This window comes from Zootoca vivipara, chromosome 2, assembly GCF_965207765.1.
Source record: "Zootoca vivipara chromosome 2, rZooViv2.hap1.1, whole genome shotgun sequence".
Lineage (NCBI taxonomy): Eukaryota > Metazoa > Chordata > Lepidosauria > Squamata > Lacertidae > Zootoca > Zootoca vivipara.
In genome coordinates, this window is record NC_142584.1 from 115,363,578 (window position 1) to 115,383,628 (window position 20,051).

The 20,051-nt window shown below is 42.5% G+C and overlaps 1 protein-coding gene across 4 annotated transcripts; it reads left to right on the plus strand.

Annotated features, from left to right (window-relative positions):
* The first annotated feature begins 4 nt into the window (after positions 1-4).
* LOC118081153 (vomeronasal type-2 receptor 26-like) lies at positions 5-18,311 on the plus strand. Of its 4 annotated transcripts, XM_088663736.1 has the most exons (7): positions 5-89; positions 486-10,863; positions 11,609-11,906; positions 13,116-13,931; positions 14,338-14,565; positions 15,968-16,094; positions 17,095-18,311. In XM_088663736.1, the coding sequence occupies exons 2-7, from the start codon at positions 10,661-10,663 to the stop codon at positions 17,997-17,999; spliced, it is 2,577 nt and encodes an 858-aa protein (XP_088519862.1). In that variant the 5' UTR covers positions 5-89; positions 486-10,660; the 3' UTR covers positions 18,000-18,311. The 4 variants fall into 4 exon arrangements, with proteins under 4 accessions (XP_088519862.1, XP_088519863.1, XP_034963294.3 ...); XM_088663737.1 differs by lacking the exon at positions 5-89 and having other exon boundaries at positions 5,154-10,863; positions 11,609-11,780; XM_035107403.3 differs by lacking the exon at positions 5-89 and having other exon boundaries at positions 5,154-10,863; positions 11,661-11,906.
* Positions 18,312-20,051: the final 1,740 nt, after the last annotated feature.

The window sequence follows — 20,051 nt, forward strand, 5'->3', positions numbered from 1 at the left end:
GGTATACTGTGTTCTCCCCCAGCTCTCCCCTCCACTAGTATTCCCACACACACAACATTCTGGAAATGTGAAAACCACTATGCAGCTATGTGCAGGTATTTGTTTATCTGGTAATCTGGAAAAGGAAGAAGGTGCAACCTCATCACCAAATTATGTTTTAATTACAATTTTTATATACATCAGATTTGCACAGAAGAGCAATCAAATATTTAAAAAATCATACGTGTTAGTGGGACACTTTCCTTGTTGCATAGTCTAGTGAAAGGTGATATTTTGGACCTGAACTCTGCTGCTCAAATACCTGATAATGTAGGTAGTGCAGCAACCTTAATCCATCTTTTTCAGTGGATGCCTGTTGCTCATGCTCCTTTCATTGCTGCCTTGATAGAAACTGTCCTCTGGTCCCCGCCATATGTCTGTCGTTCAATAAAATGCTTGCTCTTCCCATGGCAATGCACAAGCCCTTCCTGGGAATTCCTGGGCAGAGAGCTGCTGTGACCCCAAAAGGAAATCCAACCTCATCCATCAGGCAATTCTAAAGATTGAATTCTTTTTTAATGCAGTTTTAAAGATATATTTGCACAGAAATGTAAAAAATGCCTGTGTTAGGAAAACAATTGCCCCAGATGCTCTAGTGCAGGCTTTCCCAAACTTGGGTCTCTAGCTGTTTTTGGACTACAGTTCCCTTCATCCCTTACGACTGCTAGCTAGGGGTGATGGGAGTTGTAGTCCAGAAAGAACCAGAGACCCAAGTGTGGGAATCCTGCTCTAGTGAAAGGTGAGGATACGGACATGAACTTTGCTGATTAAATTGTAGATTGCATCTTTCATAGCTCCGATAAGAGAGGAGCAAACGGCCCTCTTACTATGATGACTTCGCTCCCCCTGCCTTGCTGAGCTTGTGTCTGCTTCCTTGCACTCAAGGGATCTGCTGTTCCTCAGGCTCATGCCACTATCTTTGCTGCCTTGTCAGAAGCTTCCCACCCACCCCCACGTGTGTCATTCACTATAAGGTCCAGAAGATGAGCATCCAAACAAGGACAGAGATCAATATTTCTACAAGATCATCACCTTCCTGGCTTATGGAGAACCTTTGGGGATCTTCCTAGCTTCCTTTTCCCTATTCTTATCCTTAACCACGTGTGTTGTGCTTGGGATATTCATTATATTCCAAGAAACTCTCATAGTCAAAGCCAACAACAGGAACCTCTCCTATATCCTCCTCATCTCCCTCCTACTTTCCTTTTTGTCCTCCTTCCTCTTCACTGGAAGGCCAAGGAAAGTGACCTGTCTTCTCCAACAAATGGCCTTCAGCATCATCTTCTCAGTAGGGATCTCTTCTGTGTTGTCAAAAACCATCACAGTGGTGCTGGCTTTCGTGGCCACAAAGCCAGGAAATACAACGAGGAGATGGCTGGGGAAGAGTCTGGCCAACTCCATTGTCATTTCCTGTTCCAGTGTCCAAGTGGCCATCTGCGTCATCTGGCTGGGAATGTCTCCACTCTTCCCAGATTCCGACATGCATTCCCTGCCTGGAGAGATCATCCTGCAATGCAATTAAGGTTTTGTTGCCATGTTTTATGCTTCCCTTGGCTATATGGGCTTCCTTGCTGCCATCTGCTTGACGGTGGCTTTTCTGGCCAGGAAGCTGCCTGGGGCCTTCAATGAAGCCAAGCTGATCACCTTCAGCATGCTGGTCTTCTGCAGTGTTTGGGTCTCCTTTGTACCCACCTACCTAAGCACCAAGGAGAAATACATGGTGGCTGTGCAGATCTCCTCTATCTTGGCTTTCAGTGCTGGGTTTATGGGCCGCATCTTCTTTCCCAAGTGCTACATAATCGTAGTCTGGTCAGATCTGAATACAAAGGAGGATCTAATGACCAAATCAAAGGATGGTATTTGATCATGTTCTATGCAAATGGTTTGAAGGTTTGCATCTAGTGTTTTATCAGATTCTGAATCTTGCAAATGGAGAGTCCATATGCCTCAGCGTAAGAATACTACTTTTAATGCAGCTAGTCCACACCTGGGTCCAACTTGCAGAACACGATGTTTATACCTCCTTTTCTGACGGATTTAAAATATGTTATGTGATTAAATTTTTCCTTTTTATTGTGCTGTTTAAACTTGAAAAACATGTTATCATCTAGTTACAGGTAGGTAGCCATGTTGGTCTGAGTCGAAGCAAAATAAAAAAATTCATTCAGTAACACCTTAAAGACCAACTAAGTTTATATTTTGGTATGAGCTTTCGTGTGCATGCACACTTCGTCAGATACACTGATACAGATGTTATCATCTGAGTGTCTTCTTTTTGAAAATCATACTCTTTGGGATTTCCTGTGTTTAAAAATACTAATTTAATAGGAAAATGGATTAGGACTGCGTCCAAAACATCTTTGAGCAGAGGTAGCAACATGGAAGTTCAGCCTCTCTAGTCTCAAAGCCATGGTCAGCCCCATTGGGGAGGGGGATGCAAACCGTATCCAGCATGAGCTCCCATTTGACTCTGGCAGGAGTTGTTGCTGCTGCTGCTGCTGCTGCTGCTGCTGCTGCTGCTGCTGCTGCTGCTGCTGCTTTTCCACTACCATGATTAGTGGAGGGATTCTCCCCCCTTCATCTGGGATGTCTCAGATTCCCTGAAGCTGAAGCTCTGTCTCCTGGCTTCTTTAAACATGGCAGAACTTGCCATGGTGGAAGGGAATAGACCCAATATCAGCTCCAGTTGTGTCTCTGGCACATAAGAGGCAGGGCAGAATGGTTAAAATAAACACACACACACTTTTAATTAATAGGTAGCAGGTGGGGGGGCCTGCATTGTGAAGGGTGAGAGCAAGGTCACACTTTCCTGGGCACCCTCCTGCAAGTGGACCATAAGAGATGCTCATTTGGACTCTCAGTGGAGCATGGCAAACTGGAAAGAGTCCATTGCTAGCTCGTCTGCCAACATGGATAAAAGGCGGTCAGAATATCTCCTAGTGTCAATGAGAGATTGATAGGCAGGCCTCAGAAGTTCTGAAGAGACACTCGTCCATCATTATCAAGAGGAAGATTAAATCTCCGGAGACATAGCGGAGGTGGTTCTCCTCAAGGAAGACAGGGAAGATGAGAACTGAAACCTTAGGTCCTGGTGGTGGGACAATGGGGAAGGGGTGAGCTGGGAGGTGCTGGAATCAAGGGGGGTGTCAGAAAAAGGATCCCCTTCCAGGACGAGGCTGGAGGCTGAGTGTCTCAATGTGAGCACAGACACAGACAGTGAGGAATCAGAGGGTACACCTGCCGTCCTGCAACAGAACAGTCTCAGTCCTCCTGGCTCTCCTCTCACGCCCTGCTCTAGAATAGTCCTACATGTTGACAGACAGACCCAGGGGAGGAGCTCACCCCCATGTCGCAGTCTCCGTTTGTTGGGGAGGGCTCCAGAGTGAGAAGCTAGGGGGGGAAAGCAGGGCTGGAGCTCAGTTTCTTCCAACTTCTCAAGCTGAAGGAGTCAAGCCACGAAGACCTCGCTGTCTTGCCGACCTCTTTTTGACCCGTCCCTGTAAGCACGGTCCTTCTCAAGCCTCAGCTTTCCATATCCCAGGCATGACCCTGCTCAGCTTGCAGTGGTGCCATACACTCGAGCAAGTCAGCAGGCTCCCATGAGAGCACGGTGTAACGAAATAACCCTAAGATGATATATTTGGTTACAACCTGGATGTAAAAGGGTTAATACATCTCCTACCTTGAGTGACAGCACATGCTTGTGGGGGCGGAGTTATGGACATTCTATGAGGAGAAAGAGCAGTTATGACAGTTGAGAAGAGAGGGAAAAAGAGCAGGAGAGTGGCAGGTTGAGTGTGATGCTAGGTTAATTCGAATGTACTAGTTTTACAGTTTCATGTAATATTATGAACTAAGAGTTTAAGCAAATGAAAAGATGAAGAGTTATAAGTTCTCCAGTAAATAAAAATTACATCTATGTTGTGTCAAAAACAATAAAAGGATGGTCTTCATTGATCCAGCGATATAGATCTCAACTCAAAAAGGTGGCGACTGAAGAGTGGAGACAATACTATACCTGAGGGACAGGTGGATAGTTTGTATCTCAAGGTCACGCACAGAGGAGGCAAGGGAAGGAAAAGAGTGCCACACAAAGTAGCCAAAGTGTGAAGACAAACAGCGGCTGAGGGGGACCTGAGTTGAGAGGGAAACCCTTACTGTGGACACAAGATTATTCCTTCAAATCAACCCAGAGTTTCTAAAGATATATGGCCACATTAACAGTGAAGCTGGAATTGAACTCTATGTACTAGCAAACCCATATATAAACAGGGAGTTTATTTGGGATGAAGAAGGAATAGAGGTTTGTTTGATTCTCAACTGAATTCCTTCAGCAAACTGTTAGTAATAGAGAGGAGAGGTTTGTTGCACATGGCACCAAAAGATGTGCATTCCGATTTACATCAGAGGAACGTTGAAGGGTGTGGAACGGGCTGCCTTCACTAAAGTTGGACATATTCAGCTGCCCATTCTGTTATTCATCTCAGAGTCTGAAGGCACATGTGGCCTTTTCTGCAAACATTTTTTTTAAACAATTATTTTTATTAGTTTTTCAAAGAAAGAATACAAAATAGAAATAGAAAAATACACCAGAAAAAAGAGAAATACAACAAAGAACACAAAAATAGAAAAAAAATAGAAAAAACAAAAATTTCTTACATCATTTTCTAATATAATTCTTATATCAGTGACTTCCTCCTTCACGTTTCTAATAATGACTATTTCAGCGCTCACGTTTTCAACACTCTTCACTTTTTCTAGTACCAAACTTCTTATAGCTTTTATCAACCCAATTCTTATTATAAATCTTTGCATTTATACATTAAGTCTTATGCTCTAAAAATCACATATCTTACTCCTTACTTCTTTAAACTAATGCTTCTATAGCTTCATTATACTTACACTACCTTTATTGTCCATTTTTTAAGTTATAGTTCTTTTCCAAATAAATCTTAAATTTCTTTCAATCTTCTTCCGCCGTCTTCTTTCCCCTTTCGCGGATTCTCCCAGTCAGTTCAGACAGTTCCATACACTCCATCAACTTCATCTGCCATTCATCAATCGTCGGTAAATCTTCTGTTTTCCAAGTCCTTGCTAATACAATTCTAGCAGCTGTTGTGGCATACAGAAAAAAAGTAATGTCTTTCTTTGGTATCTCTTTCCCTATGATACCGAGTAAAAAAGCCTCTGGTTTTTTAACAAATGTGTTTTTCAACACCTTCTTCACCTCATTATAAATCTTATCCCAGAAGTTTTTCACTCGGGGGCACATCCACCACATATGGAAAAAGGTCCCTTCTGATTCTTTACATTTCCAACACTTATTATCCTTTTTATGATAAATCTTTGCCAGTTTCACTGGCGTAAGATACCATCTATACATCATCTTATATAAGTTCTCTTTCAAAACATTGCAAGCAGTGAAATTCATATTACATTTCCATAACCTTTCCCAGTCTTCTATCATAATATTATGACCTATGTCCTTTGCCCAATCAATCATGACCAATTTTGTTTGTTCATCCTTTGTATGCTATTCCAGCAACAATTTATACATTCTTGACAAATTTTTAACCTTAGGTTCTATCAGTTCTGTTTCCAGTTTATATTTTTCAAGCTGAAAAACAATTTTCTTATCCATTCTATACAATTCATTAATCTGGTGGTACTAAAACCAATCACACAATTGATCCTTTATCTGGTCATATGGTTTTAACTTTATCTGTTCATCCACTTCTATTAATAAATCCTCATATTTTAACCATTTTTCTTCCATATTGAGCTTTTTATTCCGGTTGGTCGTGGCGCCATTGAAGTCGAGGATTCTTTCCACGGAGAGAGTCCCGGCGCTTCAAAGAGGGGGGCTACTTTCCCAGCGAGACAGAGCCCCTTAAAACTCCCAATTGTGTGTTTGGGAGACAGACGGCTTGGCGGACGTCATTTTTCGTGCTCTCCCCTCCCCCGGTTAGGCTGAATTTTGAAGCCGCTGAGAGTGGAGGGGATTGGAGCTGTGGCGCGTCAAGCGGAGATTGCTAGCTTTGAAGCGCAAAGCTGCAAGACTTCATGGCGGAGGCGGCCAGCACTTCCAAATTACTTAAGAAGAAGACTCAACATTGGAACATCGGAACTGTGAGTGTTTAATTGGACTGAGTATTTTAAATTAGGAACCAGGGCAGGACGTTAAAATTTGGAAGTCCGTCCTCCCTGAAGCGCCGGTGGGAGAGCGCTGAAGACGATTACAGCCTCTACAGCTGTGAGCGAATTGGCAAAAAACCCCACTTTCCTTTAGAGAAGAAAGCTCCTGCCAATTAAGGGCGAAGGCAGGAGGCAATTTAAGTAAAGGATTGAGCCCTAAAGACTTTAAAGAGACTTGGTTTCTGCCGCTTGCTTTCCCTGAAAGCGGAGACCCCAGCCGACAGACAGACATTGTGATGTCAGAGGCTGCTACTTTGTAGCACTGAACTATTGAACTCTGTTTCCTTTTAAAAGCCTTTGAAGCCCTTGCTTGCAGTCTGAACTGTTTTAAAATTGCCAAAGTGAATGGAAATATTACCAAAAAGGTGTAGATCATTTGGAGGGACTTTGTAACAAGAATATAACGTCTGCTGTAAAATTTTTACTCAAGGTGGCTTTGGGAAAAATACAAAGTTGCAGAGCCTAGTCAGACAAAGAGTGACCTTGGAAACCCAGCTGTTGTTATGGCTGGTACTCAAGGGAGAAAAGGCTCAATACCAAGTTTACAAAGCACGCAATCTCCCAAAGAACAAAAGAGGACGCCAGGAGTTGTACTGGTTTCATCAACAAAGCAGGCAGCTACAATACAGACAACATTAGATCCAGCACTACAAGAGCCAAAGAAACTGACACTGCCACCACTATTAGAGCCAAGGACTGTATGGTCAAATTTCAAAACCGTGCACAGAGAGATTTCATCTTGAGTCTGCATTTCAAGAAGAAACTGGTGATAAAACAACAACAGATAGTGCTTTATAAAGACATTCCTAAGCTGTTTCTTAGTTACAGATCCAAATACCTCGACTTGGCAAGCTCACTGACAAGATTGGGAATACCCTTTCGCTGGGAATTTCCACAAGGCCTCTTCTTTGAATACAAAGGCAAGAAGTATAAGATCACAACACCAGAGGAGAAGAGGAAATTTATGCAAAAGAACGACAAGGACTTTGGATCTCCACCTGGAACAAGCAGCAGAGCGGAGACTTCGAGAGCAACTGGTGGACAAGAGTTAGAAGGTGCAACAGCGGCATTTGTGGATCTCACCCTAGGAGCTGAAGGAACATCATAGACAACATGTCCCTAAGGATTTTAAGTTGGAGCATTAATGGGATAAACACAAGGCCGAAACGCAACCGAATACACCATGAATTGATAAAACAAAAATTGGATGTGATATGTTTGCAAGAGACCCATGTGACTAGAGCACATAGGAAAATCTTACAAAATAAAAGATTGGGAGTGGAATATATTTCATCAGATAAAGTCAAGAAAAGAGGAGTGGTGATTTATGTGAAAGAAAAATTTGAATCTAAATTTGCATTTAAAGATGATATTGGAAGATATTTGGCAGTTGAGGTCAAGCTACAGGGAAAGAAATACCTATTGGTTGGGATTTATGCACCGAATGATGCTAAATCGGACTTTTTCAAGAAACTACATGAAGAATTGTTGGAATATATGGACTACACCGTGGTACTGATGGGAGACTTTAATGCAGTTGCATCAACATTGATGGACAGAGCTCAAAGACAAAAAATTACCAATGAAGGCAGATTACCTAAAACCTTCTTCGACATGACAGATAACCTGGACCTGGTGGACATTTGGAGATTGAGAAATCCACTGGAAAAAGATAGTACCCTTTTCTCTGAATCAAAACAAACCTGGTCCAGAATCGATTATATATGGATAACAAAGAATTTGGCAACTAAGGTGACCAGAATGGAGATCCGCCCCAGGACTTTTTCGGACCATAAGACTTTGCTGGTGGAATTGAGATTAAATATACAGGGTTCTTTTAGATGGAGAATGGATGATGCTTTGATGAGGAATGAAGAGATAGTGGCAAAGGCCCAAAAGATAATAAAAGACTATTTTGAGATCAATTTGACAACAGGAACGGAATTAAGAATGGCATGGGACGCAAGTAAAGCAGTGATGAGGGGATTCCTGATTCAACAAAGTGCAATGCAGAAGAGACAACGAAATGAAAAGAGAGAGCATATTATGCAACAATTAAAAGAAAAGGAAAAAAAGTTGAGAGAAAAACCTAAAGACAAACAAATACAGAAAGAAATAAAGTTGCTACAGGTACAGTTAATGCAAATAACAAATTTGGAGATTGAATGGAAAATAAAAATGATGAAGCAAAAAAGTTTTGAATCTACGAAGAAATGTGGAAAATTATTGGTGTGGCAATTGAAAAAAGACAGAAACAAAGCACCATCACTAGTATAAAGATAGAGGATAAAACAATAGAGAACCCAGTGGAGATAAGAAAAGCCTTTCAACAGTATTATAAAAAATTTATCTAAACAAGACAAAGAACAACAGGAAAAAATAGATCAATTCCTGGGAAAATACGGATTACAGGAATTACCAAAAGAGAAAAGGACTTTGTTGAATTACAAAATAAATAAACAAGAAGTGGAGGAGGCAATAAAGCAATTATCAATAGGTAAATCACCAGGCCCGGATGGGTTATCGGCAAAATATTATAAGACTTTGAAAGACTGGATAGTTGAACCATTGACGGATATATGCAACAGTATACTTAGAGGAGAGAAGGCACCAGATACATGGAAAGAGGCTTTTATAACATTGATACAAAAACCGGACACAGACGCTACACAAATGAGAAATTACCGCCCGATATCACTCCTGAATGTGGATTACAAAATTTTTGCAAGTATTATGGCATCAAGGTTGAAAAGATTATTGAAGGATTATATTCACAAAGATCAGGCAGGGTTTTTACCCAATAGACATCTGAAAGATAATATTCGAAATATCGTTGATATATTAGAAATGTTGGAAGCAAGGAGAAACAAAAGAGCAGTATTGGTCTTCATTGATGCCGAAAAAGCGTTTGACAGCATTTCTTGGAGATTCATGATAACCTATTTTGAAAAGATGGGTGTCAGGGGGGGAGTTTATTAAGGGTTTGTCAGCCATATATACTGAACAAAAAGCCATGATTGTGGTGAATGGTGTGATTTCAGAAGAGATTAGGATAGAAAAGGGAACAAGACAAGGATGCCCACTCTCCCACAGTCCTAGAAGTACTTTTGGAAAGGATTAGAATGGAAGAGGAGGTGATAGGGATTAAAGTTGGAAAGAAGCAGTATAAATTGAAAGCCTTCGCTGATGATTTGGTTTTAACAATGCAAGAGCCTGAAAAAGTGTACCTAAGGCTTTAGAAATAATACAGGAGTTCGGACAGCTGGCAGGGTTTAAATAAAATAAAATGAAAACCAAGGTATTAAGCAAAAATCTAACTTTTGAGGAAAGTGAGAGTATACAAAAAGCGACTGGTCTGACATTTGTGAAAAGGGTGAAGTACCTGGGGGTAAATATGACAGCTAGAAATATACAATTGTTTAAAAACAATTATGAGAAATTGTGGAATGAAGTAAAGAGAGATTTAGAAATATGGTCAAGATTGAAACTTTCCTTGTTAGGACGTATTTCAGTGGTAAAGATGAATGTGTTGCCAAAAATGTTATTTTTGTTTCAAGCATTACCTATTGTAGAGAAACAGTCATGTTTTCGTGACTGGCAAAAAGCACTATCAAGATTTATCTGGCAGGGGAAGAAACCAAGAATTAAATATAAGTTATTGACAGATGTTAAAGAAAGAGGAGGCTTCTCCTACCGGACTTAAAGTTATATTCAGATGCTGCGGCTTTTTGCTGGTTGAAGGAATGGTTTACATTAGATAACAATGATATTTTAGATTTAGAAGGGTTTGACAATGCATTTGGTTGGCACGCCTATCTTTGGTATAACAAGGTCAAGTTCCATAATGGTTTTAAATGTCATATTATAAGAAAATCGTTATTCAATGTTTGGATCAGATACAAAGACCTTTTAGAAAGGAAAACACCCAGGTGGATATCACCTTTAGAGGTAAAAACTAATAAAAAGCTGAATATGGAAGAAAAATGGTTTGCAAACATGTTTTTCTCCAGCCTGCTCCAGCACATGAAGCCACGTAAAGAGTTCAGGGCATTTCAGTGGCCATGCTTGTTCCCTTTATAATTATCAAAATCATAGAGGGGTTTTTCTTTCATCTTCTTCTCAACAAAGCTCCAGAGATTTGTCCAAAGATCACCTTTGAGTCCACTCAAGGAGATCTCAGAATTGACAACAACATGAGGTAATTAAGATATTTCATCAGAGCAGGGAAGGATTGGTACATAAATGCCTTCTGTACTGCTGAGAATTTGGGGTCAGATTTAGGACAGGTGAGTTGCAATACTAAGGTGCAAGGCTGACTTCTATCCCTTCGAGATGTCAAGACTTGGTTGCATTCCATCAACATCTAATTATTGTCTAGTTCAGAGGAGCAGTCACAGGAAAGGAAGCTCTTCCAAGCAGGCACAGAATGGTTCTGCTCCTCCTGCTCTTGCTGCCTCATGCAGACTGTGGAGTGAAGGCAAAATGCCCCTTGACTTTGGAGAGAGACTGGATTGAGCCATTCAATTATTACAGGCCAGGAGACCACCTCATTAGTGGAGTCATCTCTGCCACAGGTGCGATATTTCATCGACAGCACTTCAATGAGTCTCCCTCTACCAGCTTCATCATGTAAGTCCATTTATGGCAATGGGGTTACTTCTGCTCCATGCAATATTGATTTTTACTTATCATGCTTTTGCAGCTGTGGTATATCTCTGTATTTGGTCCTTCCAGGCTGTGATGCTTTAGCATTTAAAATTTTACTTCTTCATTTCACGTTGTTTTCAATGTTTGCATTTCTTTCTTAAAACAAATCAATAAAATTAAGTATAGAAATAACAGGCTTAGAAGGGACCGGGGGGGGGGGGAGTGAAGGGTGGGCAATAGATTTTCCATGTCATTTAATGTGCCTCTAAAAACCTTTTATCTCCTATTCTTTGAAAGTCTGTGCATGTCTATTCCGTCATGAAAAATTCCCTCTGCTTTAGTTTTGTCTTCCTTGGGATAATGGGAATTGATTGAACAAGGCTTTCCCAGCACTCATGCATCATTAAGTGGGGATTGGCTGTCAAACTTCTGAATTTGGATCAGTGATAGCATAGGGTTACCCGACGTCCCCGGTTCCCAGGGAGAGTCCCCAGATTTGCAAATCTGTCCCTGGGAAATATGACAGTGGCAGCCTCAGCAGCCCAGAGCTAAATTTCCTCAGATTCATTGAAAAAAAATCTGGTATCCATATGATAGCATGATTAAATTCTAGAAATTGAATCCAGGACTTTATATTATCCTTAGAAGCTTGTCAAAAAATCAAGAGTTGGAAGTGATATCTTCACTGAATGCTGGAGGATGTGGTGTGATATGTATATTTTTCCAGGAAAACAATGACAAAGTACTGGCTGCCCCTGTCCTTCTTCTTTGCCATTCAGCATATCAACCAGAATCCCCGGCTCTTGCCCAACATCACTCTGGGCTACAATATCTATGAGAACTTTTTTCGTGGAAGGGTGACATATGAAGCTTTGGTAGACCTGCTCTCTTCTAGACAGGTGAATGTTCCAAACTACAACTGCGGAGGACAGAATAACTTGATTGCTGTTCTGGAAGGGACTGACTCTGACTCTGAGAACTCCATCCAGATTTCAAGCATGTTGGGTATCTATAAAATGCCACAGGTAGGAATGGAGATGGAGGGATTATCTCGCTGAGGTTCTCAGGCATGAAAATTTTGGGTAGTGTCAACTCAGAATGAGGAAGACATAAGACATCAAGGGATTGAAGAAAGGAGATAAGGAATGGTTGGATGAATTGCTGTCCTCTTTTTGTTACTACCGTACCTGTCCTTCCTGCCTTCACTATGTGTCAAATGCTGATCTCTCTCTCTCTCTCTCTCTCTCTCTGTCTGTGTGTGTGTGTGTGTGTGTGTGTGTGTGTGTGTACGTGCCTGTGTATATGAAATGCGGGAAAAAGGAACTCCCCTCATACTAGTCACCATGCCACTAAAAATTGGAAAAAGCAGAAAAGTTCCCCCTGAATGAAAATGTAATATTTTGTTTATGAATTGAAAACATTTATAACCCATTCAATAAATTTTTTTTTAGCATTGCACAACATAAAACAGTAACAAAATTGTTGAAACAAATGTACAGTATAATACCAGTAAATTAGAAGTATAAGAGCGTATTTTATAAGTTGGAAACAGGAACTGAGGGAATTCATTAAGAAAAAAATGGGGTCCAGTCTTATGTGCCAAAGAAAATCTGGGCAAAGAAACCATGTGTCTTGTAAGGGCTGCTGCTTGGCTTCTCACGAGTAAGAAGCTTCAAACTCCGTAGTTGGTTTTTACAGAGTTTTATTATATACATACGTACATGACAGAGCTAAAAGTCCATGACTGTCTAGTCTGAGTCAGAATCCGGAAGTGGTGTGCCTCTAGATTGGCGCCAACAAAGGAACCTGGGAGCCCTCAGCTTCCGCTTTTGTTCCCGACGTTTGTCCCCCCTGCATTCCTAGGGTGAAGGAGCGGGGATGTTGGCTCCCCCCCCCCCGAACTGCTGAACAGTTGAGCAGGTTCTCTGGGCTCTGACACTTCTCCCTCCACAGCGCTCAGGTCCAACACTTCAAACCTTTTCCCTTGCTCCTGTGAGCCATCAGCATCCCCTGAGCCCTCCTCCACTGCGAGAGCCTCAACACCACCTTCACAGCGATGCCCTGAACCAGTAACATCCTGGAGCCCTGGCAGTTCCCGCTGGGCTCCCTGCTGACCCCTGGTGGTCCCCTGACATGTCTTTACAAAACATATATACTGTATGTTATTTGGGGTAAGAACTATTTTGGCTTTCATCCCAAACAATGCAAGCCAACGGTCCTTCTTTTCTTGCCAGGTCAGCCATGCTTTTGGCTCCCTTGTTCTGAATGACAAGAGGCAGTTCCCCTTTTTCTATCCGACGGTCCCCAAAGAAGAGGCCCTGTACCCAGCAATTGTCAAGCTGCTCCTTCACTTCAGATGGACGTTCATTGGTCTCATTGCTCCAGACACCGACAATGGAGAGAAGTTCATGAAGACATTGACACCCAGACTCGTAGAAAGTGGAATTTGTGTTGGCGTCTCACTAAGCATTCCACAACTTAATACAGACAAAGTGACGATCAATATTCCTCCATTAGAAAAGTGGAGACAAGCCCATGTATTCCTTTATTATGTAGAAACTACTTATTTCTTGGCGGGAATAAAACTTGGAAAACTAATATTCGACCGGCAGGTCCCACCCACTGCAGGGAAAGTCTTCATCACAACATCTATGTGGGATTTCAGTGTAGACTTCATCGGCTTCATCAACCAGGGTTTTGATTTCCAGCACTTCCACAGTGTTCTTTCTTTCTCTATTGGGGCAAATAAGTGGACAAATTATGATGATCTTGATGCCTTTTACTTTGCAATTCAGCACTTTTGGGAGGAAACTTTTAATTGTTCCTACTTAGAGCATACATTGTCAGTGAAAAGCTGGACAAGATGCCGAGAAAGAGAGGAACTGGAGATGTTGCCCCAAGATCACCTGGAAAGACTCTTATCTCTAAACAGCTACAGGATTTACAACACTGTCCATGCTGTGGCGCGTTCCTTACATGCTGCGTATTCCTCTAGATCAAAGTGGAGGTTGAAGGACAGTCTGGAAGTTCAAAGGCTACAGCCATGGCAGGTATTTCCTTTCCCATCTTGGACATTTTAGCCAAACACGACAATCAATTGTACATTTCCAGAATGGTTGTCTTGGAGACTGTCTGAGAACTTGGGAATTGTAGAGCAGAGGGGAGATTTTGCAAACCCTTTTGTGAAGTGCCCTGAATTTGATCCATTTACCCTCTCAGATGATAGTCTCTTTGGTAACAGTTCCTACTCAGTGTCCGACCACCAATGCCCTGGCTCTGAGCCTTCCTCAACTGGGGGTTCCCTTGAAGGTCCCCTGGCTGGTGTTTCCCACAATTCCTCAGACTGCCCAACCAGTCCCTGACACTCCGTAGCCAATCCCAAATGAAATGCGCAGAGATGAATAGTCAGTGTTGTTTTCCCTGTTCTATATGCGGCCCTTTTCTCTGCCATTCTAGCTCCACTCTTTCCTGGGAGACGCCCAATTTTACAATTCTTCAATGGACGGCGTGTATTTGGATGAGAATGGGGAACTGGCAGCTGACTTGGACATTGTGAGCTGGGTGGTGTTTCCCAATAAGTCCAGCCATAGGGAGAGGATTGGGAGCATCAATAGACAGAGATCCCTGGACCTAAAGTGCACCATCGACCAGAATGCCACTGTGTGCCCCAAATGGCTCAACAAGGTGCGTGAAATAATTTCATTTCATTAGATTTCCCATCCGATAAGCTTAAATTATGCCACCATGTTTTGTGCCGTGCTGCATTCAAATGCCTCCTGCATTTCTTGAAGATCTAACAGTGGTTCCCTGGGAAACTGTATTTGCAGGATTCAGCTGCTATGGGTGTGTGATTTCAAGGTGGTTGCTTGTTTTAGTAACTAGATGAGGTGGTCAATGGTTTTCCCCTTCCCCTGTCACATTTAAACCACAAAAAACCTTATATCTGTAGGAGAGAGTGGCTTTTAACAGCCTCATTGCTGGCAGTATTTCCAGAAATGCTCCTATGAATCCATGTTCTATGGGGAAAGTGTACAATAGATTTTTTTGCAAAAAGAGATGGCCTCCTAACTTGAACCCTTCAAGGAAATTTGATCATCTCTCAACATTTGCAGTTAGTTCCTCTTCCAACCCTTTTAGTGATTGAAAAAATATTGTTAGAAAATACTGTCCCAGCTCCAGTTCAAACACAGGTTGCAGGGAGAGAAATCGCTTCACCAGTTAATTCTACCAGGGGTGGCTAATATTTGGACCCCACTCCCCCAAATTCTACGTACAACCTACGGTAGCACCCCTTATTTAAAAAAACGAGCATTATTTTCTGAAAATGGTTTACTATGCTCCTGTATGTCTGCTGCTGTAATTTTGTGGTGCTGAAAGGTTTTTTGATGCCCCCTCCTGATCATTTATGTTTGTGGAAATATGTTTTTCAAAACTGAAACTTAAAATGAAATATAAAAATGATTTAGAATACAGTTATACCTCAGCTACCAAAAGTCTCATAAGCCGAATGTTTTGGCTCCTGAACAATCGAAAACTGGAAATAATTCTTCCGGTTCTCAAAAGATTTTCGGAAGCCGAACGCCCGGAGCAGCTTCCACGGCTTTCAATTGGCTGTAGGAAGCTCCTGCAGCCAATCGGAAGCCGCACCTCAGAACCTGAAAGCTTCGGAACGCGAACAGACTACCGGAACAGATTCTGTTTGAGTTGAAAGGTACAAGTGTGATGGAAAAATGTAGTTCTCAATCATCCCCTGTTTGATACTTGGGCCAAACCAACAGAAGGTTCCACTTGGGTGACTATGACCCTCAAATAAGAACTTTTTAGCTTCCTCTGGTTTGCACAGTCATCACGACACTCTATCAAGTACAAGAGGGGAGGTCTATCTTTGAGGATTTAACAAACAAAACCTAAACACAACAGAACAAAAGAGGACAGGAAGCGGAAAGAACTAGGATTTTGATCAAACGGAAATATTCTCATGAAAGTTTTGCTGCAATAAAGCAGTATATAAATTTGGTTAAAGATAATTAATTAATACATTGTCATCATCCTTAACACATTGTCCTTGATGCCCCTTCGTGCTTAGCCCCTGCCTGCTTCCAGGTGTGTGGAAAGTTGCCAGCCTGGATTCTTCAAGGTATCTCAGGAAGGAATGCCGCTCTGCTGCTATGACTGCGTTCCCTGTGCGGAAGGAACCATTGCCACTCAGGAAGGTGGGTGACACCAGCAGAAAGACCTGCCCTTGTGGAAGAGGACAAAGGACCTTTCTAGTATCCGGGGTTCATTTAAGGGGAGTTCTAGAACTGATGTCCTGCTACAATGCAACTGGGCATTTTCCTCATGGATATTCATGCATGCTAAGTCAGGGGTCAGCAACCTTTTTCATCCGTGGGCCGGTCCACCATCCCTCACACCATGTCGTGGGCCGGACTATATTTTGAAAGAAAAAAAAATGAACGAATTCCTATGCCCCACAAATAACCCAGAGATGCATTTTGAATAAATGCACACATTCTACTCATGTGAAAAAACGAGGCAGGCCCCACAAATAACCCAGAGATGCATTTTAAATAAAAGGACACATTCTACTCATGTAAAAACATGCTGATTCCCAGACCATCTGTGGGCCAGATTGAGAAGGCGATTGGGCCACATCCGGCCCACGGACCTTAAGTTGCCTACCCCTATGCTAAGTTGACACATTCAATGACAATTGGAAGCCTACACAGAGTGGGAGAAAATCCTGAGATGTGGGAATTTGACAGTACTTTGACGGTTTGTCAAACTTGGCACAAGAGGCAACATGAACTATGAGATGATTATCAGGCACAAATGTTTCATATAGTTGAGTCCAACAAGGTTCCTTTTGAGTGTCATAGTAGAAACGTTTGGCCTCAGGACCCTTTTCCTAACATTGACATCTTTTCAGCAAAGGGTTTATCATTTTTTATTCCTATCAGAAATATTAGTGAGGGCCTCCTGCATTGTGGTCCCCTTAATATGTGGAATCCTCTCCCTACTGTTTATACCACCAATCAAAGACATACCAGTTGCCCCAGGTTTCCCTGTCCCATAATATTAATATTTATACCAGTGAATGATCTCCCTGGTTATATGCAATTATTTTTATGTTTTCTTTTAGTGAAGACCACTTTGGTATCACTTTTTGTCAATGAAAAGCAGTAAAGATGTTATTCCTCGTGATCTTTCCAGATGCAGAACATTGCGCCAGGTGTCCCGAAGATCAGCATCCAAACAAGGACAGAGATCAATGTTTCTACAAGATCATCACCTTCCTGGCTTATACAGAACCTTTGGGGATCTTCCTAGTTTCCTTTGCCCTATTCTTATCCTTAACCACGTGTGTTGTGCTAGGAATATTCCTTATATTCCAAGAAACTCCCATAGTCAAAGCCAACAACCGGAGCCTCTCCTATATCCTCCTCATCTCCCTCTTGCTTTCTTTTTTGTCCTCCTTCCTCTTCATTGGAAGGCCAAGGAAAGTGACCTGCCTTCTCCGACAAGTGGCCTTCAGCATCATCTTTTCAGTTGCCGTCTCCTCTGTGTTGGCAAAAACCATCACTGTGGTGCTGGCCTTCCTGGCCACAAAGCCAGGAAACACAATGAGGAGATGGCTGGGGAAGAGTCTGGCCAACTCCATTGTCATTTCCTGTTCCAGTGTCCAAGTTGTCATCTGCATCATCTGGCTGGGGATGTCTCCACCCTTCCCAGAGTCTGACATACATTCCCAGCCTAGGGAGATCATCCTGCAATGTAATGAAGGGTCTATTGCCATGTTTTATGGTGTTCTCGGATACATGGGGTTCCTAGCCTCCATCTGCTTCACAGTGGCTTTTCTAGCCAGGAAGCTGCCTGGGGCCTTCAATGAAGCCAAGCTGATCACTTTCAGCATGCTTGTCTTCTGCAGCGTTTGGGTCTCGTTTGTACCCACCTACTTGAGCACAAAGGGGAAGTACATGGTAGCTGTACAGGTCTTCTCCATCTTGGCCTCCAGTGCTGGGCTTTTGGGCTGCATCTTCATTCCCAAGTGCTACATTATTGTACTGAGGCCTGATCTGAACACAAAAGAGCATCTGACAACAAAAGCTGACTCCTAAATTACTACATATTACTAAATTTCCAGTACAACAATGATGAGAAAGACATACTTCCTGGCAAATGTAGCTTCTTGGATTTAAAGGCATGTTTGTGGCTCCTTTTCTAATGGTTACTTTTCAAACATTAAAGAATGTTTACATTTTGTTTTTAATTGTGCTATTTTAACTTGGAAAGTTGAGTGACTTCCTCTTAAAATTTTGAGATATGGCTTGTTCTTCATTGTAGATAGACTTAATATCTGTATTTTCCTTCACAAACACTATGTTTAAAAAACTGAGAAAATTGTACCCTAATAAATTTGTTCCTCTTTACGATGCCTCAAGCTAGTGAAAAAGAGTGCTGTTTTTTTCTTCTTCTTTTCTGTTTCGAAATATCTCGGCAAGCTTTGAGGCTGGAGAAAGGAAGATTATTTATTCCACAGACCCTTTGATAGTGACTTGAGATAACTGCTCGTGGTACATCCACTTATCCTATTTGCTTTGCATCTATTTTGCAGGCTTTCCTTTCAATTCTAAAACTTCTTTGAGCAGAGGTAACAACATGGGAATTGCAGCCTCTCTAGTCACAAAGCCACGGTCAGCTCCTTGAAATAAAAATTGCTTGACTATCTCCAGCATGAGCTCCTATTTGTTGCTGCTGCTGCTACTGCTGCTTTTCCACTCCCATGATTAGTGGAGGGATTCTCCCCCCCCCCTTCATCTGGGATGCCTCAGATTCTCTGTAGCTGAAGTTCTGTCTCCTGACTTCTTAGATATGGCAGAACTTGTGATAGTGGAAGGGAATCCACCCAAGATCAGCTCCAGTTGTCTCTCTGGCACATAAGAGGCAGGGCAGAATGGTTAAAATAAACACACACACTTTTAATGTATAGGTAGCAGGTGGGGGGGGGAGCCTGCATTGTGAAGGGTGAGGACAAGGTCACACTGTCCTGGGCACCCTACTGCAAGTGGACCATAAGAGATGCTCATTTGGACTCTCAGTGGAGCATGGCAAACTGGAAAGAGTCCATTGCTAGCTCGTCTGCCAGCATGGATAAAAGGCGGTCAGAATATCTCCTAGTGTCAATGAGAGATTGATAGGCAGGCCTCAGAAGTTCTGAAGAGACACCCGTCCATCATTATCAAGAGGAAGATTAAATCTCCGGAGACATAGCAAAGGTGGTTCTCCTCAAGGAAGACAGGGAAGATGAGAACTGAAACCTTGGGTCCTGGTGGTGGGACAATGGGGGAGGGTTGAGCTGGGAGGTGCTGGAATCAAGGGGGGTGTCAGAAAAAGGATCCCCTTCCAGGACAAGGCTGGAGGCTGAGTGTGATTGTGAGCACAGACACAGTGAATGTGAATGTGAGCACAGACACAGGCAGTGAGGAATCAGAGGGTACACCTTGCCGTCCTGCAACAGAACAGTCTCAGTCCTCCTGACTCTCCTCCTCTCACACCCTGCTCTAGAATAGTCCTACATGTTGACAGACAGACCCAGGGGAGGAGCTCACCCCCATGTCGCAGTCTCCGTTTGTTGGGGAGGGCTCCAGAGTGAGAAGCTAGAGGGGGAAAGCAGGGCTGGAGCTAGTTTCCTGCAACTTCTCAAACTGAAGGAGTCAAGCCAGGAAGATCTCGCTGTCTTGCCGACCTCTTTTTGACCTGCACGGCTCTTCTCAAGTTTCAGCTTTCCATATCCCAGGCATGACCCTGCTCAACTTGCAGTGGTGCCACACTCTCGAGCAAGTCAGCAGGCTCCCATGAGAGCACGGCACCAAAAGATGTGCTCCCAATTTACATCAGAGGAATGTTGGAGGGTGTGGAACGCACTGCTTTCACTAAAGTTGGACATATTCAGCTGCCCCTTCTGTTATTCATCTCAGAGTCTGAAGGCACATGTGGCCTTTTTTGCAAACATGTTTTTCTCCAGTCTGCTCCTGCGCATGAATCCACGTAAAGAGTTCAGGGCATTTAGGAGGCCGTGCTTGTTCCCTTTATAATTATCAAAATCATAGAGGGGTATTTCTTTCATCTTCTTCTCAACAAAGCTCCAGAGATTTGTCCAACAATCACCT

Excerpts from the sequence above, each read along its gene's own strand:
- LOC118081153 (XM_088663736.1), top strand. The coding sequence starts at position 10,661 with ATGGTTCTGCTCCTCCTGCTCTTGCTGCCTCATGCAGACTGTGGAGTG. Across the intron at positions 10,864-11,608 it reads CCCTCTACCAGCTTCATCAT|GAAAACAATGACAAAGTACT; the intron begins GTAAGTCCATTT and ends ATATTTTTCCAG. Across the intron at positions 14,566-15,967 it reads GCCCCAAATGGCTCAACAAG|CCCCTGCCTGCTTCCAGGTG; the intron begins GTGCGTGAAATA and ends CTTCGTGCTTAG.